This window comes from Mirounga leonina, unplaced genomic scaffold (genome assembly GCF_011800145.1).
Source record: "Mirounga leonina isolate KUSES-001 unplaced genomic scaffold, KU_Mleo_1.0 Mir_366, whole genome shotgun sequence".
NCBI lineage: Eukaryota > Metazoa > Chordata > Mammalia > Carnivora > Phocidae > Mirounga > Mirounga leonina.
In genome coordinates this window covers 9,461,140-9,487,730 of record NW_023270709.1, presented here as the reverse complement: position 1 = coordinate 9,487,730, position 26,591 = coordinate 9,461,140, and the positions used below count along the sequence as shown (strand labels likewise).

The following is a 26,591-nucleotide window of genomic DNA, read 5'->3' as shown; positions in this document are numbered from 1 at the left end:
AGATGACCTACACCTTAAGTGTCCTGGGCCACAAAGATGTGAAACAAACGCATTTTATTATTATTATTTACTTATTCTTTTTTAGAGGGGGATGGAGAGAGAGCGAGTGAGAGGGAGGATGGGCAGCAGATGGAGCATGGGAAGCAGGGGGAGGGAGAGGGGGAAAGAGAGAGAGAGGGAGGGAGGGGGGGAGAGGGAGAGGGAGAGAGAGAAAATCTTAAGCAGGTTCCATGCCCAGCGCAGAGCCTGACGTGGGGCTCGATCTCACAATCTTGAGATCAGGACCCGAGCTGAAAGTCGAGAGTCAGATGCTTAAGTGACTGAGCCACCGACGTGCCCCCAAATGCATTTTATGATGCCTCCTCTACTCTTTCGTACCAGTGTCACCTTCTGGGTCTGCACTGAGAACCATCCTAACGACCACCTGATCATTACAGTATTATCAATATCCCCTAGATCCATACTGGATACAGTGCCCACAGGAGCCACATGTGGCTATTTAAATTAATTAAAATTTCCTCAGTCACATTATTCTCATTTCAACAATGGCCTCAGGTAGTGCAGATCTAACACATTTCTATGTTTCTGTGACTGCAGAAGTTCTATTAGGGCTGTGGGCCTAGCACCTTTCCAAGTATTTGCATGTACAAACGCATCTGCCTCTCACAAAACCCCTAAAGCAGGTGCTAGTGGTGCTCTATAGGGAAGGAACGTGGGTCACTGAGGGGCAGAGCAACCTGCCGGGATTTACACTGCACACACCTTAGCGGAAACCTTCTTAGCTCTGAAATTCTTCTCTGTTAATAAATAGATAATAAATCACCATGAAGCAGCTGAACTCATTTTCCTCTTGCACTGAAACGAAGTACCAAGTACGTGCAACTCAGCTGTCCTTACCGCGCTGTGGCAGGCCATGGCAAGCAAGGTCCTGCTGTATGTCCACCGCTCCTGTCTCTAGGGCCACCCCAGCCACATCTCGCCATCGAGATTCCTGCCATCGTTCCATTAAATTTGGAATACCGGGTTCCCGCGAGCTGCTCAAAACACAAAACTGCACCTGAGGGAACGGAGCTTCGGCTCACCAAGTGTGACAAGGGCTCCAGGGAAGGCAGGGTCACAGAGAACCCAGGCTGCCTTTAGGTGCTGACGGTGCTCACGGCCGCGGGCCCACACGGTGCCACTTCCTGCCCCCCCCCCCCCCGCCGCAATCCCTTGCACGCACGCGGCTCATGTTCAGGGGGGCTGGAGGGTGGCCCCCCCAACCACGGGGAACCCTGGCCAAAGCACCCAGAGGACTAGGTCATGAGGAAGCAGCCTGGCCACAGCTGCTCCAGTGTGCCACGCCGTACATGTGGGGGGGCTGTGACCCCTGGGGCCCCACAGCACCTCTGTCCCGTCCTGCCATCCTGGAAATGACACTTTCTTCTTCTACCGCGGTGACTCCAGTCCCCTCAGACTCAAGTTCAACAGCACACTCCTCATCGTCACCACCCCATCACCACCCCAGTGGTCAGCTGGAAGCTCTCCCCTGAGCTGGAGAGAAATGTCTGGACTGGGGACATTTAATGCCAACCAGACATCGGGTGATAGTAAGAAATCACTGTTACTTAAGTTGTGGTAATATTTTGGTTGTGTTTTTTTTTTTTTTGTAAGTCCCTTTCCTTTACAGATACGTAATGAGATGTTGTTAAGTGAAATATGATGCCTGGGACTTGTTTTCAAATTATCTAGGATGGGGGAAGAGATGAAACACCATGGGCTGGGAATTCCTGAAACTGGGGGATGGGTGCATGAGGGTTCATCACACTGTGCTCTTTACTTGTGCAGAAGTTTAACATGATCCTAATACATGTAAAAGAGAGAACCACCTAAAGAAGAAAAAAAAAAAAAGAGAGCAACATCTAATTACAAATGGCTAATGAGAGTGGGCTGACTTTTCGTCTCTTTTTCTGAGCTTCAACAACATCCAAAGCACTATTTGTGGCAGATGCAGGTGGTGGTGGTGGGGTTCAATTTATTAAAAACCCCAGAAGAGAAGCCCTTACACTGAGTCGGAGCCTCTGGGAAAAAGGTGGAGGGGCCGGGGCGGGAGGGAGGTGTGGAGCCCAGGGCTCAGGAAGGCTCCACAGCTGGGATTTACGTGCAGGCAGAGTGAGCCACACTCGGCGGGCTGGGCAGTCAAGCCTGTGGCCTCATCTGGTGTGGCCTTTGTGAACTGGAGATGGTTCTGATTTTCTCTCTCCCTGCCTCCTCCCCTCTGTCCAGGCTTGGCCAGAAGCAGGTGAGGCTTGGGAAGCCATGGGAAACGGGAGCTGGTCTGTGCCTTCCCTGGAAGGTGAGAACAAGAGGAGGCAACAAAGTCGAGGGCAGGTGCCAAGGGCTGCCACTCGTGGGCACTCTGCACCTGATGTCCACACTTGCTCTTTCCAAATGAAGAGCGAGCACCGACTACATACATTTTGCGCAGGACATTTGCAGAGTGTTTTAAATTCATCTTCACCCGCACCGGATGCTGCAATATCACAACAAATACCTGAACTCATTCATCCTAGCAACTCTGTGAGACAGCGCTAGTAAGAGTCAGTGAGTGTGTGATCCACCGGGGGCTGGCCCTGGCTCCCTGCTCAGCTTTCCCTGTGAAGACCACCGCAGCGGAGGGATTCACGGTCAAAGTCAGGTAAAGGGCTCAGGTGTGGTGTGCATTAAAATGAAGTCACGCGGGGCACCTGGGTGGCTCAGTTGGTTAAGCGACTGCCTTCGGCTCGGGTCATGATCCTGGAGTCCCCGGATCGAGTCCCGCATCGGGCTCCCTACTCAGCAGGGAGTCCGCTTCTCCCTCTCCCGCTCCCCCCGTCTTGTGCTCTCTCTTTCTCTCTCACTGTCAAATAAATAAATAAAATCTTTAAAAAAAAAAAAATGAAGTCACGCGTCCGTGTACTATTTTATCTAACCTAAAACATATATAGTCGATCCTCATTACTGGCAGATTCCGTATCTGTCAATTTGCCCACTTGCTACAACGTACTTGAAAATCCGCGTCACTACTCGCAGGGTGCCTGAGGACCCGCCCCGAGAGGGGAAAGAGCCGAGTCGCCCACCGTGCGCGTTCCCGGCTGCAGCCACTCCGCCGTCTTGCCCCAGCCCCTACTGTAAACCCTTACACGGTCCACTTAGTGCCACAGTTCTCGCGTTTCTGTGCTCTTTGTGGGTGGTTCTGTGGTCTGAGATGGGCTCCAAGCACAGCGCCAAAGCGCTGTCTCCCGAGCGTCAGCTCGAGGAGCTGGGATGTGCCTGATGGCAGAACGTGCGTGTGTCCCACAAGCTTCGTTCAGGCACGAGTTACGGTGCTGGGGGCTGGGAGTTCCCGGTCCCCGAGTCAGTGCTATTTATTAAGTATGATTTCTTTAAGCAGAAACAAACATAAAACCAGGGTCTGTTATTGATTAGCTGATGAAAAGGCAAGCAGAGGCTCGCAAGCAACTAACCCTGTGTTTCCTCTAGGAGCCACGGTTTAATATTCACTAATTCTGTGTTGGCTGCAATCTTTGAGAACAGAACGACTGGGAGTTAATGGTAAGCGACTGCACATTCACTCCCCAAGGGCTTACGCTGGAGTCTCACTGCACTGAGAGAAGATCCAGGTCTGGGTCACTGCATGGATCATATTCCTAATACAACATCTTTCACTTCCAGGTTTGGACTTTTTTTTTTTTTTTTTTTTAAGATTTTATTTATTTGAGCAAGAGAGCACAAGCAGGGGGAGCGGCAAGCAGAGCGAGAAGCAGGCTCCCCGCTGAGCAGGGAGCCCGATGTGGGCCTCGATCCCTGGACCCTGAGATCATGACGTGAGCTGAAGGCAGACACTTAACCGACTGAGGCACCCAGGTGCCCCTGGGAAGAAAAGTTCTCTTATTTTTCTCCTGTACCCTAGAGACCTTTTGAATACCTTTCCTGAGTCTACTGCACTAGTGAACTGTTGGCTATGAATACTCAATGTGAGGGGCGTCACAAGTCGGTTTTCTAAAAGGGAGGACAGGGTCTCATAATATGGCAGTTAGAGCTGACTGCAGCTATCGTAGCCATGAGTTTTTAATGACACCGAGTTTTCTTCACTTCTAACAGGTCTATCCCCCCTTCCATTCTCTCGTTCACCTTCAAGCCCCTCCCGTTTCTGGCATCTAGGACAGTTTCACACATAATAGGTGCTCAGTGAACTCACAGCTGAATTAACCAGCACCAACCACAAGCTCTGTGTCCCCCGTGGAAGGCAGCTGGGGAGCAGTGTGGGATACGCTCGGGGACCAGAGACAGTGGGAGGGGAAGTGGAGGTTGTGCAATCTTGGACAACTTATTTCCTCTGTATTTTGATTGCCTATAGGGCAAAATTTCCCACACAGGCCTGAGACAGGAATTGCTCCCTCCATGACCTCCTTACTATAGTGAGAATTAAGTGACAGGTCCTCAAATCTGTGGACACCCGATATCCCAGGCCTGGGAGAGCTCTTCCCCATCCTCCTCTGAGCCCCTGACTGCTCTCTCCTCTGTAACATGGGGATTGTCAGAGTTACTGTCAGTGACAGAGAATAAAATCCTTGGAAAACTGCAAGGTGCTACTCCAAACTTAACCATGACCGTATATTGCTAGGAACAAAACCGTCAGGAATAGCCCATTTCCTGGCCACGACAGCAAACATGAAAACTCAGGGAAAATGAATTTTAATTTCCAAAGGATGTGTTCTCGCTCTTCATTCTCAAGAACTTCACCACTGTCCCCACTGCTTCTGTTTAATCCTTGAGACTCACGGGAGAAATGCATGTTCTTCCTGGTCGCCCTCTGTCCTGCACCACCTGCTTCCCCCCACCACCACCCCCTGCCACCCCCCCTGCTCCTGGGGCCACAGCTCAGAAGAGAAGTGCATGCCATCCCAGCCTGCACATGCACTCAGAGCCTTCTAATAAAATTTAAATAAGGCCCAGAGCCACAACTTCACGCATCTCCAATTCATGGGATTCAATCGATGCGCTCCTATTTCACTTCTGAAAAGATACAGAATGCCATCTCATAAGCTGCTCAAAAGTGGCAGAGGGGGAAAAAACACACAAAAAAACCCAAAAAACAAACCTGCTTTGAAACCAGAAGCACATCGTGGGGATGGTTAAAAGGAAGAAAATGAAACCCCACAGAAAAACACTGCTTGCCATCTCCCGCTCAGCACCTGTTGGCAGACCTTAAATAAAACCAGTGTGGAAAACCATCACCCAGAAACATTTGGACGGGCCTTTGTCAGCCAGAGACACCCTGGTTCAACCAGCCTTCCCAAGGCCCCGGGAAGAACACTCTGCAACTGTTTCTAAAGAGCTCTTCAGGGACAATGGAGACCATTGTCACTCTGTGGGCGACACTGTTCGCTGCGGGCTCTGATCTGGGGGTGTTTGCTAACCTCCCTTGGGCTTATCAGTCTTCATGAAGACCACAGCCATGGGTCGGGTGGGCCCCAAAACTCTCCCCTCACCCCCCGGCTTGTGGGATGTCTCCATCCTGCCCTGGACGCCACTCCAGGAACTCACGGACTGTACCACTGCAGAACATGCTGAAGGAGCAGGACTGCACTTTGGAAGTCATAGGACCGCGGAGCGCTGGAGGACGATTTCATCTTGTGTGCGATTCGGACAGTGTGCCAGAGGGAAAGCTTACAAACTCAAGAGATTGCTTTCTGATACCGCGGCAATGCAAGAGGCGGGCAACTTTCCCAAATGGAGAACTTCACTGTCAGTAAGATCAACGCATTTGGGGGAAAGTGTAACTAGGGAATCCTAGTCACAGGATTTAACAGATGCCAATAGAACTCTTCTAAAAACAAAACTTTTTTTCTTTTTACATCACATACTGAAATAAATTACTCTAAGGAAAACAAAAACTCATCAGTGGGAAACACTCTAAAGACAGGTGAGGTTACATATCAAACACAGGGATGAGTGCTAAGATGGACATTCGGCCCATCCTCAACTTACAAACACACACCTGTATATGTGTGAACTCCAAATCACTCTGCTCACAGAAATAGTGTTTCTGGACTCCAAGACAGTTCACCAGAGCCTGGTTCACCCAGAAAACACCTGAATTCCAGCACATGTTAGCAAATGCTTCTCTCAGAAAGAAAACTTAATTGAGAATCCTGGAGATCATACCATTCCCCCCTCCCCACCATGTGACATCCCAGCCTCCCGCAGGGCTGCTCGGTCATGGTGGCTCCTATTACCGGGGCCGGGGCTCTGCAGTTGTGGTAGGGGTGGGTGGGAAGGCAGGAGGTATAGTTTTGGGGCATGCAGTCAGGGCTGTCCTAACAGCAGAAGGCTGAAGCAGCTGTCTGCAGCTTATCTGCTCCCCCCGCCCTCCCCCCACCTCCCTTAGCACCACTTGCACTGTCACCAAAGGGGTATGGGTAGGAGTGAAGCACAGATAGGAGAGGGCCGGGGTGGGGGGTCTTAGGGGAGGGAAATGCTTCCCAGCAGCATGCAGGGGGGTGAGCCAAGTTTCCACTGCGGCCCCTGCGGGCTGGAGGGACACACCACGAACACAGAGAGCCTTCAATATATACACTTTATCCACAGCCCTTCCTGTCCCTTCTCCTGCAGAAATTAAGCAAATAAGCAAAATCACACAGCAGATTGGCCCTAGATTTGACGTGGGCTGGCCTGGTAGAGAGCCCAATTCTCACAGGTGAAGTGACCTGCACGGGTCCTGTAGCCACAGCTCAGCCTCTGCCGCCGGCTGTCACAGGCCCGGGGACAGCGAGGCATGGGCTGGAAGAAGCCAGCAGGTCAAGGAGATAACTCTCCTTCCTTAGCTGAGGGCTCTGTCCTTTCAATTCTCAAAGGACTTGAGTGACAATGAATGATCTTCTCATCCATACCCAGATCCACCACTAGTCTTAAAAAAGACAAAAGTTAAAATTTTAAAGTCATGAATTGAAGATGGACACCTGTGACAATGAGACAGGGCACCATGATACCAGTTCTTTTATAAGCCATGCCCTTGTGAGAAGATGCTACATCCTTCTTACTGATTTCTTCAAAGAAAACTATATAACCCTGATCTGGGGTAGAAATGCGATAAATGCGCTCTTATGGTCTGAGCAGTCTGTGTAGGGGGTGAGGGTCCAAGAGGAAGCCTGATACAAAGCCAGCAGTTTGAAGGCTCATAGGAGAGCGAACAGTTACCCTATCAGGAATAACTGTCACCATCCGGGACACCAGCCCTGAAATAAGGAATGTGTGCCCACCAACCGGAGTGGGTTTTCCAAATAGCCTTCCCAAAGTGCCTACGATGGGAAGGAAGCCTACAAACACACCCAAGACTGAGAGTCAAGCCAAGGTAAATTTGAAGGCAAAGTTACTAGCAATGGGGTTTACCGAAGTGGAAAGCAAGAAGCTTTAAAACAAAAAACAGAAACCTTGCAGCTAAACAGATTTGGGGATTAGCTCCTCCCAGTGCTCACTGCAGTAATACTGTATTCATCTGGTGACCTCAGCTCTCCAGAACAGGAAGAGAACTCTGAAGTCCACAGAAAAGCTTAAGAGCAGGCCGAAGAGATAACCAGCGCCTCCCCACCAGGTGCCTCACCTTTAAGGCAACACCACATCTACCAGGATATGATGGCAATTAAGGGGCAGGGGACCTCCATCAAGAAAGGGTTTTTATATAAATTATATACATATATATTTTTCCCCCTATGCTAAACATATTTAATTTTTGAAAGGCCGCTCTGGCAAATTTCAAACATTAGGAAGCATTTCTTTAGAATCTCTGGTTTCCCCAACCATCCAAGGAAAATGATGCGTGGCTCTGCTCTTTAAAGCTAGCCAGTCCTTTCAAGCTTCTAACTATCCAGAGTTCACAGCTGGATAACAAGGATTACAAAATGCGGTAGGTAGGACTCAAACCAAATTTAAATGGTCATTCAGCTTCCCAACCTTTACAAAAGCAGAACTAGATGAAAGGGGTGCTCTATGACAATGAGGACTCAAGGGCAGACTGCTTTCATGTTCTCTTGTCAAATACACAATACCTGGGAGAAGGCCCTGAATGCGACGCCTCAGTTTCCTTGGAATGGGATACCCAGCCGAGGACTGGACTGTCCCCCTTCCTCCTCACCACAGTCCGCAAATGCGTTTTCCAGACAGAGAACCAGCCTCGGCTGGCCCAGGGGCCAGGGACAAGCTAGGCGGCAGGCTGGGATGGAACTGGCCGACTTAACTCCCACTCTGTGACGTCCCAGCTTCTTCTCCAACCCGGGGCACATTCTTAATGGCCAGACACTGGACAGTGGCTCACCTGGGAGCCTTTCCTGCCCCTCACATTCTCTGGGCAGCCAGAGGGCCTGGCCCCTGTCATCAGAACCTGGGAGATACCTTGCTGAGAAAGCTGAGCTCACCCTGGCTACTTCCTTGAGATACTGAATTTCTTGCCCATTACAGTGTTTTAATCGAGAGACTGACATTCCTTTTTTAAAGGGATTTCATGCTTCATTTTTCCCTGCTCTGTCTCCAGAGGCAAAAAGGGGTAAGTGCAAACAACCTCCTCAGAGCCCCACCCGGTTCAGACATTCCTGCCCTGGTGCCCACCCTCCCCACCCTCCCCTCCCATCCCAGCCAGAGAACTGACATCCAACAGCTGCACTAATCTCTCCCAGTTGCTGGGAGCAACAGTGAGGGCCCTGTACCCTGGCGGGTGGCGGGCGGCAGCTTGCCCTCCCCACGCCCAGGAATCTACCAGACTGCACACCGCGTCCCGACACCCTGCCTGGACCGTCCAACCAACCAGTGTGGCGTGAAGTCAGGGCAGATCCGAAGTGCTTCATGGCGGGCAGGCTGGGGTGAGCGCAGAAGCTGGTGGCCGCCTTGGCTCTCAAGAGCCCGAGTTCCAGAGAGGCCCCTCGGGCAGAAGGGAGAAGGGGCATCCTGACAAAGGTGCCTCCAACTTCCAGGGTGGTCTGCCGGGTGGGGGGCATCTGTCCCCCCTCCCCCATCAGCCCCCAGCACCGTTTCAAACCTGCCTCCACCTGGCCAAGACACCGACCCCTGGGACTCTTAAATACAGATGCTGATGACTATTTTTTTATACTCTTTCCTTACATTTAAGTGTGGGACCAATGTCATGCTATGTGAATTAGTCTGAGGGGCTCCCTGCAGGTGATGGGGGTGTGTATGGGGAGGGTGGTGCAGCGAAGGGAGCCAAACATTCCTTGGAACACTTGAGAATCCAGAAGAAAGAAGGTTCTGGCATCTCGCTCCACCACCAGGACGAGGGGGTGGCTTTCAGCCGGGCCTGCACGTCTGTAACAGCATTTACCCCCACTGTGCAGGTGGAGGACAGGCCCACCCCCAGCAGGGAGGGTGTACCTGCCAGAGCTCACTCGTGTTCCCTGAGGACTAATTCCTGACCTAGATTCCAAACAACCTTGCTCAGACCGAGGAGAGCCTCCACCTGGAGGAAACTGTGAAGTACCACCTCGTCCCGTGGAAAACTCAAGGGAAGCTTTACCCTACCCGCTCAGGCTCCCTCTGCTTTGACCACAGGCAACCCATGCACTTCCTGGTCCCGAATTTATCCCCTTCGCCTTGTTTTATAACTGCCCATTTCCTTGTTTTCTGACTCGAGGGCCCCATCTCCAACATCACTTTTTTTTCCTTCAAGTCTGGTCAAGTGCCGGGCACACCATCAGCACTCAATCATTTGGATGCATTTTAACTGAAATAATTTAAATCTATTACCTGCCCTTCTTGCATCAAGAAGCCACGTGAGACTGGACAATAACTTTTGATAAAGTCTGCCCTCAGCCGCAATGCCAGAGCCACAGTAATCAGAGAGCTGTCACCCCTCCGGGCCCAGCCCCCCATGAGCCCAAGACAAGTCATTCACACCCAAGCCTGGGGGCCTCGCCCGCCAGGCTGCTCGCTGCCCCAGCGCCCTCCCTGCCGCAGGCGGGCTTGTCCGGGCCTGCGCCTGGGTGATGGGCTCTGCACACCTGAACCGTGGCTGGCTCGAACTCAGAAGGGCCACACACCCCGAACTGCAAAGACTCTGTATGCAGCCAGAAATGCAGAACACATCACTGGCAGTTTTTATGCCGATTATGTGTTGACACTGTATTTTGGTATTAGTGCTATAATGAGTGAAAAAGCATGATCAATCTCGCCTATTTCTTTTTACTTTTTAAAACGTGACCACTAGAAAATTTAAAACACTCTGTCCATCACGTCTGATTCCAAATGCTGGCTCTCCGCCAGCCCCCCTTGTGTAGGGGGCTGCGGATTTGCCGCGGGTCACGTCACGGCACAAGCAACGCCCAGCACTGAGGGCTAGAGCTGCTCTAAGCATCTTCCTGCCTTCCTTTTGCTCTGCGCTAACACACGCTTCGTGAACTTGAAACAGGAACGGGGAACAGCCTCAGCATTTACACCAGTTTGGACTTCTCTAACACTTTTTATTAAGGGACAACAGGCACCCTGCCAGCTTTGGGGATTGGGGGGTGGGGCGTGTGTCAGGGCAGGAGAGCGAGAAGCCAACAGCTGTTTTGAGTTACAAACTTTCTGTTTAAACTGGTAGCATCCCACTGTGGTTCTGCTGCCGCTGGGGTTTGCAAATGGAGTCGGTGTCTATTTTAGCTCTGGGTTAACAAGCAGTCTCTCCCACCAGCTACTGTCACAGTTCACTGCCCGGCTGGGCCCTGCTGGCTCCTGCCTGCCCCCACGGCCTCCTCTGATAGCAGGCTATTACGTGCAACAGCAGAGCAGAGAGGAGAAGAGGGAAATTAACTATGTTCTATAATCAAGTCCCTTTGGTTTCCAGATGCAAGCCCCACCCCACATCGCAACAGCCCCCAGACAGGGGACGGCTGGCTCACCCCCACACAGGATGCACTGCGGGCACAGCATCCAGGGGCTCCAGTGGGGTGGAAGGCTGCCAAAAGGGGCTGAGTCCCCAGCAGGCTACAAAGCTCCTCCCGGCGACCCCTCACCAGACAGAAGTCACTATTCCTGAGTGGGCAAGGAAAACAGGCTGGACTTGAGATTCGACTTCCCAGTGCATCTGCCTTGTCACAGCCTTGGGGACATGGCAAGTGAATTACCCATGGAAGTGTGCAGAATGGGACAACCGGTGTCCGACGCACGGCCCATCCCTGCTGCGGAGTAGCAAGCCCAGCCTGTCCCTGGGGCAGGTGCTTGTCTGGGAGGCCCCGCTCCAGCGGAGCCCACACCCTCATCCAGGCCACCACATAAGAAGGGCATACTTGGGCTTCCTCTCTCACGGCTGTAAGCGCTGTTGTGCAGGCATGCACCAGCTGCCCAAAAATGTCTCGCCAGAGTCAAATTATTTTCCCCATAGGATAGGATTCTCTAGAGGGAGGCAAATGGGTCATTCCTAAGATGGTATCGGATCCCAGACTAAAGTAGGAAGTGAAATAAAACACACAGAGGAGTTCCGAGATGGGCAGCGCGTTCACTCTCCGTAGCGCCCGGTCGCGTGGCTGTTTGGAAGGAACGCGGGGCAGGGGCTGGGGTCCCACGTGCACTTGCTGGCTCTGCCCACGACTCACCACGTGAGGCCTCACCTCTGTTCGCTTGGGTCCTCAGTTGAGAAAGCTATTTCAATATTCACCACCCACCACAAGCCCACATCCTGGGGATGCTGTGGACATTCACGAAACCATGAACTTCCCGAATCTCTCAGGACTAGAGGGCCTGCAAAAGGAAGAGCCAAGTGCTTTTTCCTGGTGGACAGAAGGACAGCTGTTAAGAGACCAACCCCTAGAATATAAGGCCTGGAAAGGAACACGGGGATTATGTGGTCCAGCTCCCCTTCGAGGGTCACAGACAGCCGACCGAGGTCCCATATGAGCAGGAGTTCTGACCAGCAGCCCATACCCTCTCCTACGCGGCCAGTGGGCAATTTCGAGATGGGGGAGTTATGAAAAGACAATTTGTAGCACTTCAGTGGCTCAGCAGTTTAAACTCTTCATAAATTCTTTTTTCCCCTAATGGAAAAATGTCAAGCTGATATGATGAAGTATAATGTTATCTGACATGGCTTTAGGTTAATGTACGGTGAGGCTTTTCCCTCGACACAAAAGTCTTCAGCTGGCTCAGACCTCTTCACTCCCCAGTCACAACCCAACACGTGTCCTGAGGGAGGAAAGCTGGTCCATACATCGGCGAGTCCAACAGGTATCCAGACTCCTACTCCCAAGCTGCCTCCCGAAAGCCAGCGCTGTGGTGTGCGTGTGCTCGCCCCTGCTCTGGGAGAAGCTTCAGCCGCGCCTTGCAGGACACGACCTTCCGATCATGTCGCTCCCCTGTGGCACCTCGTTCTTCTCAGTGCTTAAAAACCATGGCAGGAGCATTTTAAAAGTGGCAGGTCTGGGGCGCCTGGGTGGCTCAGTCGTTAAGCGTCTGCCTTCGGCTCAGGTCATGATCCCAGGGTCCTGGGATCGAGCCCCACATCGGGCTCCCTGCTCCGCGGGAAGCCTGCTTCTCCCTCTCCCACTCCCCCTGCTTGTGTTCCCTCTCCCTCTGTCTCTCTCTGTCAAATAAATGAATAGAATCTTAAAAAAAAAAAAAAAAAAGTGGCAAGTCTGCCGCAAACATCCCAAGCCTGTCTGCCACTAAGAACACAGGACTTGCTGCCTGATGAGAAAGCTTTGCGAGAAGATGGGGAAGGAAAGCCGAGGGCGCCCCGTCCGCAGCCCTGCCCTGAGCGCTGCTGGAGAGTCCGAGCACCGTGCACTGTCTCTGCCTGGACAGGGGAAGGCCCAGCAAACCCGGAGTCAGCAACTCAGAACATCAGCTCTCAACGTTCGCCTGTGACGGGCATCACATGGGGCCGAGTGTCCTGCATGAAGTAGAACTCTTCTTACCCCAAAAGGCTTTTTTAGGTTTCTGTGCTACCAGTCCGATCCAGCCGAAACGCTGGTGAGTAGCTGGTATGCCCTTCCGTCCACAACACACATTCGTGAACAGCTAACAATCATCGCTAACAAGCGACACGTCTTGTGCTACAGAAAATGTGCCTGCTGCTCGAAAGCCCCTCGTCATGGGAGAAGCCCTGTGCACGGGGCACTCAGGGCAACTGCTCTGGGGGCCTCGCCAGCAGCGAAAAGGAAGCACAGCGAACCTCGGTGAGCACATCCTGTGGCTCCGGCCACTTTCCTCCTCCTCCTGCCACTTCTCAGCCTGGCTTCCCCGCACCACCCTCCTTTTTCAGCTGCCTGGCTTGTCACCAAACCCAAGGCAAATCCCTTTAGTTCAGTTTGGAGGACCGGGGGGGCGGGGGTTGGGGGGCGGTGAGGATCTGTCCTAAGTCCGAGGACACAGGAATGAAAAAGAGCTTTCCAGAGGACAGGTACGTTCCCTTTCTCCTACCTTAGTGGATTATCTGAGTGGGTCTCCATGTGGGTCTCCAGTCCATACTTGCAAACAAACTCCTTGAAGCATATGGGGCAGTGAAACACTTCATCGACCTTCTCCAAGTCACCCGACTGCCCATCTTCCACCATCTTGGGGGAAAAGAAAAAAGTGAAGTCATGAAGGAGGTCTCCCACACGGGTCTGCTTCAGAAAAGAAGCCAATACTCAATCTGGATCTACAGGGAGGCCTCCCTCCTAAGGATTAAGGAGGCCACTGACCAGTCTTTTCATCCATGCAACAAATCCTCACCGAATGCTTCCATCCATCCACCTTCAATCCACTCATCCCTTCTAATCCACGCTTATGGAGCACCTAGTATCTGACAGGGACAGAGAATAATAGGAGTCCCTAACACGTAGGAAGCTTCCACTCCAGGTGGAGAAACCAAAAAGCACAGAGCAATGAAATAAGCCCCTCATTTCATGGGGCTCAGTGAGGGGGGCCCACAGAGAAGTGCACACAGGTACGCTTTCCTGAAGACACCTTGCAAAAACAGTGTGGGAAAACACAGGTTAAAAGCTTAGGATGGATGTCTGCCAAGTCCCCAGACTGTGAGTATAAAGACTAGAGGTATTTCTGCCAGGAGTCCCGTGGTTAGGCACATCGGCGTGCGGGGGGGTTGGGGGGAGGTGGCGAGAACCTTTTTAGCAGGTGCTGGGTCTTCCTTCTCTGACTCGGCATCATGACTCAGTTTCCTCTTGGAGGACAGCCGCCGGCGCTTCAGTGGGGATGGGGGGGCCGTAGCTGTAGCACTGTTAGGGTCCTTCTCATGAATCTTCATATGTCTGGAAAGAACACACATACATACACACACACACACACACACACACACAATGTGATTTGGCAAAAAACTGAGTTGGTTGATTTCTTTTACATTTTTCGTATTATACGTTTAGGTGTTGGTACTTGAATTTTCTTTAAGATAGACGGTAGGATTTATACAGTGATTGCTCTCCTTTTAAAGCCTTCTCTGATCTCCCTGAAGCCCTCCATAAAGCCCTCACAAGCGCTATCCAAAAATGTTGCTCAATGCTTTGCTGTCTATTGGAAGACATTCATGAACTTCACTGACACTAACGAGATGAAAAAAAACATCTCACTGCCTCTTCTACTTACTCAGACGAAAGGTACTATTTCAGGACACATGATTCTATAAAGAACTCCCAGATACGGCCGGTTCACACATAAAGTGATCACTCTGCATTTACCCCCAGAACCCACCTCGCAAATGCCAGCAGCATGTGTTCGCTCTCCTCTGCTTTCGAAGGCATGCTGGGGGTAAAATCTGAGAAGTGCTAACCCAGCAAATGTCTGGAGTGAACCTAAAAGGCTTTCCATGTTGCGCATGGTGTTACGCGGATTCATAGACAGTGAGGGTAGCTGGGGCAACAGAATGAATAGGTTGCACGTTGCGACCCTAACGTCTGCCAGGCCAGGAACACACGTGTGAGAAAGCACTACATAGAGTCAGTCTGTCTGCCCCAGTAAGAAAGCTTTATGGCTGACCTGACTTAGGTGGCCTTACTTTATCAAGTTCTAAAGCAAACACCCTAAGAACATGGTCCCAAGGGCCATAAGGAGAGAGAGAGAGATTACAGAAAGACAGTCAATCTCAATTTCCTTCCTTTGTGACATAAAGGGTTTGGTTTTCCTAATGACAATCGTCATCACCATCATCATCTTTGACTGGGGTTAAACTGTGCCAGATGTAGGAATGAAGTCCCAGCTTTTTAGAAAGAGCTCTTTCATTGGATTATCTCACTGGGGAAGCACTGAGGAATGGGGAAAGATGGCGAGGCTTTCAGAAACAGTCCCGTCACACATCCAGAAAGAAGCGCAGCTCAGCTCCTTCTTTAGAGGGGACGGGCCGGGGATGACAAGGCTAAGAAGCCTGCGAACCACAAGCAGGGGCAGAAATTCAGGGGCGTGGGCCAATGGTGCAAAGAGATGGCTGAGATAAAGCCTTTCCCCACCACAACCCTGCCCCGTGCTACCCCGTGTGTGGGGGTGAGACCCTGGGTGTCTCCTGTTCTGTTCTACAGACATACTTTAGGAGGCGGAGGGCCCCCACACTAGCCCTGATCGTCTCTGCCCCGGCCCACAGAACGTCAGCCCAGCCATCCACCAGCACGCTGGATGTGGCCTAGCCCTGGAGGAGATGGGCCTCAGGCCAAACCTCTGTTGTCTGGGTTGGAGGGCTTGGGGTGGGGAGTAGGGGGTCAGTGTGGTGGAGCAGGAAGATTGAAAGGGAGCAAATGGAAAAGAACCACGGACAACCACCATGCCCACGTCCACCTAATTTCTTGCTGAGCTTATCCAGATGATGCTTTATTGTTAGTTCTTGGTCACCCGAAGCCCCAGGAAAGTTCCTGGGAACCAAGCGCCTCCTTCTAAGTATTCCCTTCTATTCCAAGCTGATTGAGATTTACAGACTGCTCACTATGTGTATTTAGACGGAAAAAGGAAAATGCTAGCAAGTTTCTTTTGATATTTACTGTATCACATATTCCAGTTTTAGAAATGCAAAAAAAAATGTGTAAAGCACCTACAAACTGAGGAAGTACGGAAAGTACTATGGGATGTAAATTAGCACCAAACCCTGTCAATAAATCGTTCAGAAATTAAGTTAAAGATGAATACCTTCTCTACAGCCGATAGGTGACTTGAGCCCATGAACGTGAGGCCACAAATAACCTCAGAGAATACTGGAACTCTGAGACTGACAACCGTTAAGCAGCTCACTAGCTCACTTCAAGCTATGCCTTTTCTATCATAGGATCCGCATTTTTACAAAGCGATGCTTTTATTATCTAGTTCTGGCATGTGTGACCGAAGCTGTTTCCACAGAGTAGAGGATGAGGAAGGACAACAGTGAGCACACAGAGAGGACCTGGTGGGAAGTTTACAGATTCTCATTTCTACTCTGCAGACGAGGCCACGCAAGTGTGGAGAGGTTGACATGCCCGGGGCCCACACGACCACGACAGACCCAGGTGTGCCCACTGAGGAGCCTGGGCTTCCCCTCCCCAGGCTGCTTCCTAAGGCCAAGCCTTTGATCTACATTTTGGAACCTCAGGGCTCCAGCCTGACCTTGGACACTTCCTCTCCGAGTGACTGTAGTCCAAGGCCTAGCACCTGGTACCAAGCTCTAGCCAGACATCAAGAGAATGAAAGAGATCATTCCCCGCCCCCAGTCCTGCCTCTGTCTTATTCTGAAAAACTGGGGCTGCCCTTTAGCTGCATGGTTGCTAAAGGCAGGAAAAGGAGACCAGATCAAAGCAGTCTCAAAGGGCTTGGTGGCAAGCACGTCAACCCACTCCAGTTCTCCGACTGAGGCCTTTGGGGAGCCTCAGGTTCAAAGCCTCAGCATGCTCCCTTCTGGGGTTCCATCTCTGGTTGCTGGCCAAGACACGGGGAGTTTCCAATCTCTTCGGCAACATGGTGACCAACAGCTGCAGGCTCACGAACTCAACTCAGTCAAGAGTTCAGCTGCCAGGGTCTGGGAACCTCAGCCGTTTCTGAAGTTGGATGTGATCTGTAGTTGAGATTCCATCTAACCTGACCCCTTCCCTTCTTCCCGGGGCTCCGGCAGTAGGAGTGACAACATTAACCGTCCACTTCCTCCCGAACGCTCACAGGAAGTGGGGCGTGTCACCAAAATGAGCCAGTAATGGCCTCTTCCTCACAGAGTGTGGCCAAAGCAGACAGGGGGGCTGGCGGGGAGGGCAATTCTAGGTCTCCTCTTTAGAAGGCTTGGGTCTGTTTTTCTGTCAGGTTTTATTTCAAGGACAAATGCTTCTCGTTTCCCTGTACCCTAAGAACCAGTCAACTACAACGAGCCTCAGAACTGGCAGGGAGTTGAGGTGCTAGCCAGCCTCCCCCTCAGCACGCCGGACAGATCGGCATTTCATGATGCCTCAACACTTTTCCATTTGCAACGATGCTAAATATTAAGACCATCTTTCCCATGTTGAGCCAAAAATCCCATCCTTCCTTTAAATGTCTATCTGTCCTCGAGGGCAACGTCGAATCAAGTCTACATTCTCTCCGAGACGGCAGCTCTTCAATTAATTCAAGAGGACTACTGTGTTTCTCGGAAGTCTCTCTTCCCCAAACTGGACAACTCCGGCTCTTCCAGCCAGCCCCCGCAGGCTCTGCTCTCAACGCTGCTGAATTATACCGGTCCCTCCTAACCTTGGGATGCGCCCCGGTATGTGGGTATCCTTTCTGCCACGCTGGATCAGAAGGAGCGGCAATCTGGATGTGGTCTGAGGGTGCAGGGCACAGGACCGGGGCGACCACCTCTGCAGGTGGCGTAAACAGAGCTGGGGTTCCTGCGTGCGTGTTCAACAGGGATGTCACACGCTCAGTTCCAACTAACATCCCCGTGACTTCTTCACTCCAACTGCCATCGAGCCCGTCTCCTCTACTCTACACTCGAGCACTTTCCAACTTTTCATCTGCCAGACTGGCAGGGATGAGAAATGAGCAGAGTTAGTGTGGCTCTCACACTGGTGATGGGAGTAAAAATGGTAACGACCTTTCTGCAACGCGGCTGAGCAACATGGAGCAGAATTTTAAGTATGTGTGCCCTTTACCCCAGTAATTCCACTTCCAGAAATTTGTCTTGAAGATTAAGAGTTGAACAAATGTGCAAGCATTTACGCACGAGGACTGAGGTAGTACCTTTATAACTCAGGGATGGGTAACACTGCAAAAAACACCCCCGACGACAGCATTTTCAACCGGCTGGTCTTACTATTTTAAATGGATACCTCCCTGATTTCCCTCTGGCCCTGCTCCCATGCCTTCTCTACCCCACAGCCAGACCGAGCTTCTAAAACACAGCTCGCTATGTCATACCACTGCCCTGCTCGCAGGCCTCTCTGACAGTTCCCTTCCTAGAACTGAATGTGGCCTCGGCCTATTTCTCAGGCCTCATTTGTTGGCGCCCTATCCTGATCTCAAGGCCCTCGCAGACATACTGGTTCTCTCTGGGAGAGAGGACCCAGGGCTGGTGCACTCGCTGTTCCTTCTGGCTCGGCTGCTCTACCTCAGGACCCTAGGGCTGGTGCCGGCCATTCAAGCTCCACGGCAAGTGTCCCACCGCACTCACGCAGAGGCTCCCAAGCCCACCACCCTGCTTTGCCTTCCTCACAGAACATACCAGAAACTGAAAATACTGTGTATTTCACTTGTTTGTCTCCTCGGCCTCAATCAAAAATAAGTTTCATCACAGCCTTGTCTCTCTCGTTCTCTGCACCGGCCCTTGGTGGCACATACTAGGTAGTGGATAAATATCGGCCAATGGCTGAATGGCCGGACAGACCAGGAAGGACATGCAGAAAACCTGTCCACTTGCACTATCACTCCAACCACGTCCTCAGCCTCCAAGAAACCTCATAATTAATACCCTTACTAGGGTTTAATGTGAGCAAACTCGATAGGAGATTGTAAACAGTGCTGTGATAAAGGCATTTTAATGAAAAACACCAAAAGATGAAAACTGAGGACCCACACGAATTTCTCCCATTATTGGTACGAATCTGTGTTCGTGCATTCAAAAGTCCACTTACATTCACAGTAAGCTGCTTTTGGCACAAAATTCTAGAATTTTCCTTCAGAGGCATGTCACTTCAATCGTAGAAATCCTGCCACACCATGGTCTAAGGAAGGAATGTTATCAGAACTCTTTGAGGATTCAAGTGAAGTTTTCTCCCATTTGTAACACCGGGGCTGGGGGCGGGGGTTGGGGGGGGGCGGGAGGTTTCTATAGTAATGAACAAAAACAAATATTGCAGATGTTTTTTAAAGTAGAAAAAAAAAAAATCTAAATCCGAGTACTTTTTAGTACTGATAGGGGCCTGCTTTGAATTTTGGCATGGATGCTGGTTTTCAACTCAAATATTCCTCTTGTAAATGTAATCCTTTATTTTCTAAAATGTAAAAAGACCCAGTTTAGCTACAGTGGGCTGTTCGTAAGAATACCGAACGCATCACAGCTAAACAAATACATCTTGTACAAGAGCTGAATGCCAATCTCGTAACTCAGCAGAGACAGACCAATTCCTAAAGCATACCCCTTTCTTCCTCCCTGAACTTCCTCACCTCCAGCTCTCCAAATACAGGACCTTTCTGCTCACCTTTCTTTGGTATGTAAGTCTACAGATTTGGAAATGAAGGTAAACTCTTACCACTCGAGCACTGGCTTGCTCAGAGCAGCAAGTGGGCATTCGGGTAGATGACAAAGCAAATTTGGGTGGGACGATGGTGTAATAGAGAGACCATGTGAGGGCAGTGAAGTCTTGGGGGCGATCTTGAGCACTGAGACAGTGTAGATATATCCCAGCTCTACCATTCAGCACCCAGGGAGACACCACAAGTTACCCCGACTATCTCACCTTCAGTTTCCACATGTGTAAAATGGGGACCAATCGGCCAGTCTCAAGCTGTGGTCCTCAGACCAGAAGCAATGGCACCAGCCAGAAGCTTGTCACAAAAGCTAGTTCTCAGGCCTGCAGACTCAGAGACTCGGGGCCAGGGCCCAGCACCCCGGGTTTCCACAAGCCCTCCAGGTGACACTCACGTCTGCTCAAGTGTGAGAACCAGTGGATCACAGTTCACTTCTTCAACTCTTCTTCCTGGTCACAGGCTCGGTGAACCACCTGAGAGGAATGTCACCATTTTGGGGATAGAGCATTACACGACTCCCAGGCTCACACTGCAATATACCTGCAGACCCTGCACAAGTTTTCAGGCATAAATACGTAACGAGAACAGTGACGAAATTTAACATCCTCAAAATTATTTTGGGGGTCAAATCCTTTGGACAACTCTCAACAAGTTTAAAGGATCACCCACTGGAAGGTGTCCTCGTGGCACGTCTCAAACACCGTTCACGTTCTTCCATAGCTACTTTACCCCATTTACCTGAGAAGGTCAAGGTTCAGGCAAGATCTAGACCCTTCTGGTATTTGCTAACTTCTGCTTAATTTCTTCATAGGTTTTATTAACCCAGGAGCTGAATTATTTGATCCTCTGAGCGAACGGCATCATAAGGAAGGTCACTCAGCACACAGGACACAAAACATACACAAACAGAACTCAGCCCTGCTTGGGGGGGCGGTGCGCCAAACTGAAGCCGACAGGCTCCAACAGGTTTTTGCAGCCTGATGATAGATCTATCCCCATTCCTACCGGTGCTCGCTTTGCTTTTCCAACAAAGTCTTGTGACAGCCCAAAGAGGGGATGAATCAGATTAACAAGCATCACCGCTCCACAACCTACATTTTGGGCCAGAGAAAAGTCAGCCTCCAGAAAGATTCCTGCCGGTCTCTGTAACAGACGGCCAGGGCAGGGGTTTGAGGGTGGAGAGCTGTGAGTGATGCCTGCAAGTCCATCCGGGCCTGCGCCAGCACCTGAGGGCCGGGGAGGGCAGTGCAAGACAGAGGTGGACGAGGGGCCGGGGAGGGGCTGGTAAGGCTTCAAGCATCCGCCTCCCAGGGTGATTGCACGTCTGAGCTCAGAGCCACCTTCTAGTAATTCGGGTGTTGTTCAGGCTCAGTCATGCCGATCCAGAAGGCAGGTCACACCAGCTGTGCCTGGGTGTGGAGGAAGGTCTGACGGCGGTGGATGGAAGCAGCCTCGAAAACTCCAGAAGTCAGCCTCCGGTGGGGCGTGTGCCTCAGAGAGGCGTTTCCCCGCGGTCCTCAGGCTGGCTGTGGGGACACCTACTGCGGGCTGCTCCCAGAGCTCTCGGGATGCTTCTGTTCAAGCGCTCGCATCCTGTGTGCACACGCACGCGCACCCCCGCAGCCGGCGACACTCCACGTCCTCGGACGTGGGCCGCGTGACCTGCGGACGCTGCAACAGAGGGAGGTTTGCACCTGAGTCCTCACGCGAGCTTTACTTCTCCCGCAGTTGCCTCCGCGTGCTGACTTCAAAGACCACATCCCCTGTCAGCTTTCTCCACGAACTCCTCTTCCCCGGCAAGAAGCGGGGAGACGCATCCCAAGGGCACAGAACGTCTCTCCCCCTGTGGACTGCAGCCTGGCATGCCGCGTAGATGGGAACAGTACGGAAAGTCAAGGAACCCTAACTGAAAGTAGGAGGTACTAGGAGCCCGGGTCCCTGTTGCTCATGACAGTTGCCTGTGAAGTTTCTACCTCTCCACTGCTCCTCAGCCCACAGCCAACTCAGGGGTACAGTCCTGGCTGACCCCCAATTTCTGCTCTGCTGTCTCTGGGCTCCCCTGCAGTGGTGGAGAAGGCACCTTCTTCTCCATCCTGCTCTCATGCAAAACCCTAGTACGAACACTTCCTCCCGGATGGACAGAGCTGGGTTACGATGCCTGAGGAGTAGGTTTCCCTCAAAGGCCACTATCTCTCCGCCATCCTTCAGGGAGGAGGAAAGGCAACCTTCTGGCTACTACAGTCCTTACCCCCTACCTTCCGTACTGATACTGGAAGCCACTGACCTCAGAACAGAATCGTGGTACGACATTCTCCAGTTATTGACGGTTTACTTGGAAAACAGAGGGCCCTTCACGGCTCATTCTAAAGCTCCTTCCCCTAGTGTTCAAATACACTGTAGGGGAGCTTGGCAGTTGGCCCATGTCAATAAAATCAACCTTTGCAAAATCTTTATTCTAGACCCTGTTCCTAAGCAGGTTCTTTGGATCAGTACACCTTAAACCCCCTTGTACTTTTCCTTTCCTTTGCCTGCCCTTGTTTTGCTAAAATAATTTATTTGTTAGAACATTCTCTATATGTTACTTGGCTCCCTGGATTCCTGTGTATAATACCCACGAAGACACACAGTACATATTTCCATATAAAATCACTGATTCCTAAAAAACAAAAGATCTCAGAGGCTGAATGTGCTGACCTCTCTCCCACCCAGAGAGAACTCTCATTCACGCAGAGCTGAAACTGGCCTACCTGGGCTGTCCCTGTGTTAAACCAGGAAACAATAAGTAGAAAGTTACCACTTTCCCACCTGATGGTCCCTTAGATCTCTTAGGGCAGCCACCATGTTGTAATGGACTCTTCCCCTTGTCTGGGCTAACCACCCTCCATTTCTTCAACCCTCCTAGACGGCCCAAGGTCCCAATCCCAGGAGAGACTCCCATATCTGCAGCCTTTCGTGATGGAGCCCACCTGAAGTTGACATTCCTGAAGTGCAGCCCGGAGCCATTACCTCTGAGGGAAGCAATCACCACCCACCTCCACCCCACCCTGCAGATGATGCCTTTCTGCAGCGAACGGCTAAAAATCTACAGTCAAGCCCATCCCCAGTCCTGACCGTCATGGTAGACTTGAAAGGTGGTCGCCAGACCCTTTTCTCACTTCAGCCCCGAAGGGATTTAGCTTTAGCTTTCTTTCTTAAAGACGGTAGCACCTAGTTATTCACATCCGTTTTCTTTTTGCAGAGGAGGAAGAGATGACTATCTCCACAATAAGGCAGTGCCAACTCACTGCTGGCTAATCCTCAGCCTCTTCCAAAAGAGGAACAGGAAATGCTTAGGCTGAGCTGTTCACGATGGCCCGCCACATGCCACAGAGGGAAATGGAAGGTGTGGGTGGTGGGTACGGAGAAGGAGCATGGGGAAAAGGCAAGTCACCACCACTATGGGGACACCATATTGTATTCTTCAGGGGCCAGGGAGAAACAGCCGAGAAGGAAAGGGGGACCAAGATCACGTTGGGTCCAGTGTGAGAGGGAAAGAAAAGATGAACATAGATGAACCCAAGGAGAACAATCACCTGCAAAACCCAGCTAGGCAACAGAGCCCCTTCTCCACGAAGGCATCCGTTCCTCATCACCTTGCATCTCGAATGGGATGAATGTGGTACACATGGGCCTCTGCTTGCCAGAGGTGACCCAAATCCCCAAACTGCTGCAAGGGAGAGTGGAACACCGCTCTACCCACAGGAACCCAGCTTCCAGTCTCAGCTGAACCTCTGACATCACACACCTCCATTTTCTTGCCTGTAAAACTGCAACAGTCCTCTCTTGTGAGCTGGGTTATATAAGCACGAAGAGTAAGAATTAAGTGCTGACACTACACACCAATACCTATTATGCAACCGAATCTCTCGTGTAAGGAAATACAAACTCTCTCCTGACTGAAGACCAACAAGCCCTCTATCAAACCTAAGCCCCAAAGGTGGCCGAGGAGAAAGGCCCTTTGGCACACACTCATGCCCAGGGCAGGTGAGCGGAGATTCGGTGTGATGAATTCCTATGCTAAGATTTCTGTGCTGCTTGTTCACTTTTTAGTGGGGGGCGGGGTTCGGTGGGAGACAGAATTTGCTGCTAATCACCTTCCTTAACAAATCAGAAAAACGTTGACAGTGAGTGGGCACGTTTCGATGTTTGCTAGCACCAGCTTGTTCAGCCCAAACAGGTTGGACAGGTTGAATATTTAAACAAAGGCGGAAAAATGCAAGGTATAAAGCAGGAGGTGCAGAGCTGCAGGTTGAAGTCTGTGATCTAACGCTGGCAGGCAAGCCCGCTCTCCTCCCCCAACTCCTTCCTCACTTTGCTACTTTCATATTATAGAACTAAGTGTGACGCACGCTCAGAATCTGTTCGCAGTTGTCGGGACATCAGCAGAGGGCAGGGTGGGAGAGGAGGAGGGCGTGCAGCGGGGTCTGGAGCAGAGGCGGGCCCTCCGCTCCTCATCCTACCCCCAGCAAACACATACCTTACCTTCTGTGACCTCATTTCTAGCTCTCACAATTGCCAGGCCGTTCAAGTGTGGGCAAGCACGGATGCTCCAGAATTTGATGCCATTCACCACTTTTACCTGGTGCAACTGAGCTTTCAAAATATTTCAACGAGATAGGTCAAAAATCCCACGGTGCCTGCATTCAAAGGAAACTTCTTTTGCGTCTGCTCAAATCTCTAAAACCAAATATCACCTCTGCCAAAATAGGAGCAAACCTAAATTATGAACATTAGCATCCAGCTGGCTGAACGATAATGAACTCCTTAATTATGAAGCAGATCATAAATTTGAGAAACGGGGACAGGATGAAAAAGGCTTTCACATCCCCACACTTGCAGACTTTTGGTCTGCCCTCTTCGCTATAACCGAACTTGACCTGGTCCTCAGGAGAAAAACGCTGAATAAAAAGTGAGCACCAGCTGCAAGTACATTTTTCAAAAATCCTTTCAAAAAAATAAGCTATGCTCATTGTTAAGGGGTATTAGAAAAGAAAAAAACAAACACAAAGTAGAAGGGAAAATGTTTTAGAGAATGTCAGTCAAACATAAAACAGGCTTTGCAAGGGACTGTCAATTGAAATGGGTCTACTTTCAGCTTTGCTATTTTCTTATGTTTTTTACTTTATTTGAAGAATAAAATTCTGTGACAAATCACTCTGGCCTGCAGTGGTAGCCTTCTGCTATTTGCCGATTTCCAAAACGTCAAAGTAAGAATTCTGAAAAGAACCACAGACTCTTATCAAATAGTGCAAATCCATACACAAAAAAACCCAGAAAAACACCACAAAACAAGCAATCCTCCCCACCCCCCAAAGAAGGGTTCAAATAATCATGGGGATTTGCACAATTCAGAAAAGAAAATTCAGGCCTATGGCACACAGCTGTTCTACAAAATAACCCTCTCAGACTGTCAGGTTCTTAGATGGCAGCTTGTGGTACCCTCGTGGTGGAAGGTCACAGTCTCTCTTCTTAGTTTGGTAAACACACATGCTTATGAGCATGCAGGAGGAACTGGGGGGGGTTAAGTTTCCTAAGACAGAAGAGAAAGGAAGGGAACCACAATTTGTCGAACATTTATGTGAGCCAGGGGCTTGGGTATTTATTTACAGCACTTAATACTCATGATGACAAACTCGAGAGCAGAACGTCGCTCCATTAAAGATGAAGAAACGGAGGTGCTCTCTGCCATTCTGCAGAGCATCCTTTATCGACACCAGCCAGAGAGGAAGGAAGAGCTCTCAGAGGACACACAGAGAGGATGTCTTTATACAAACCACTACTGTATTTAAAATAAAGGCACACAGGTTTCACTTCCAGCTGATGCGATGTAAAGAAAGGGCTAAGAGCGTTTAAATATAATCACACAATAAACTCACCTGGTGAAAGCTTAATAATGCTACCGGGGGAAACTGGGAAGTCGGACAATTTGCTGTGATACATAGATTTGTCAATGTTGACGCTCAAGGGGAAAATCTTGGGCCTCTTAATGATGTGGACTCACGAAGAGAATGAAAAGCATATTAAGAGGCATGATCAGGGAATGGAGTATTACATTTACATGATTTTTTTTTCTAGTTAAAAAGAAAAATGTTGCAACCCGGTTCAAGAAAAGCTTTCTAGACTACACTCGAAGTAGGTCTATTTCAGTACCCATAGTACGGAGACAGATGAAAACTGCCTCGATACCCAAGTACTACCAGATAGTCACCGAACACCACCAAATAGAAGTGGTCTTGTGTCCAGCACAGATCACACCTTCCCATTATGCTGACTGCGTACACACCATTAAACTCTCCGCAAACCCCTCAACTACCTTTGTAGAGAGCTGCTCGCATGGTCATAGAGCATTTATCATCTTCTAAGTGGAACTGAATGTGTTAAGATTTCTAAGCATCCCCTAAAGAGATTTTCTTCTGATTTGTCTTTCCCTCAAGGGAAAGATATTTAATTGTAGATAACTGAAACGTCATTACATAATCATTTTTTCCCCCTTCTTTCCTTCATTTTAGAGAAGGGGGGAGGGACAGAAAGAGACTCTTAGGCAGGCTCCATGCCCAGCGTGGAGCCCGACACGGGGCTTGATCCCACAACCCCAAGAGATCACAACTTGAGCCAAAATCAAGAGTTGGATGCTCAACTGACTGAGCCACCCAGGTGCTCCATTTCCTACTTTTTAATAGAAAAAAAATTCACATAGTCCTGAGTAGGGTGACCCCCAGATTTTTATCCTACAAATTATTTCTTCCCATGGGACAGATACCTTTCTTCTTTCATAGGAATAGGTCAGGGAAGTGCATACCTGGTGGTTAAGACTTGTTTTAAGATGTGACTAGCTGAACCTCTGAGTGCCCACCTCCACTCTGGAGAAACAGCAAGTCCCAAAACTAGTTCTA

At 50.5% G+C, this 26,591-nt stretch overlaps 1 protein-coding gene across 12 annotated transcripts in view; it reads right to left on the bottom strand.

The window, feature by feature from the left end:
- RREB1 (ras responsive element binding protein 1) overlaps positions 1-26,591 on the bottom strand; it is a 155,226-nt gene that overhangs the window by 22,888 nt on the left and 105,747 nt on the right. For all 12 annotated transcript variants that reach the window (XM_035030798.1, XM_035030801.1, XM_035030806.1 and 9 more), the window contains 2 exons: positions 14,108-14,252; positions 13,423-13,556 (listed from right to left, as the gene is read on the bottom strand). In XM_035030798.1, the coding sequence (XP_034886689.1) occupies positions 13,423-13,556; positions 14,108-14,252 (279 nt within the window). The remainder of the gene's footprint in view (positions 1-13,422; positions 13,557-14,107; positions 14,253-26,591) is intronic.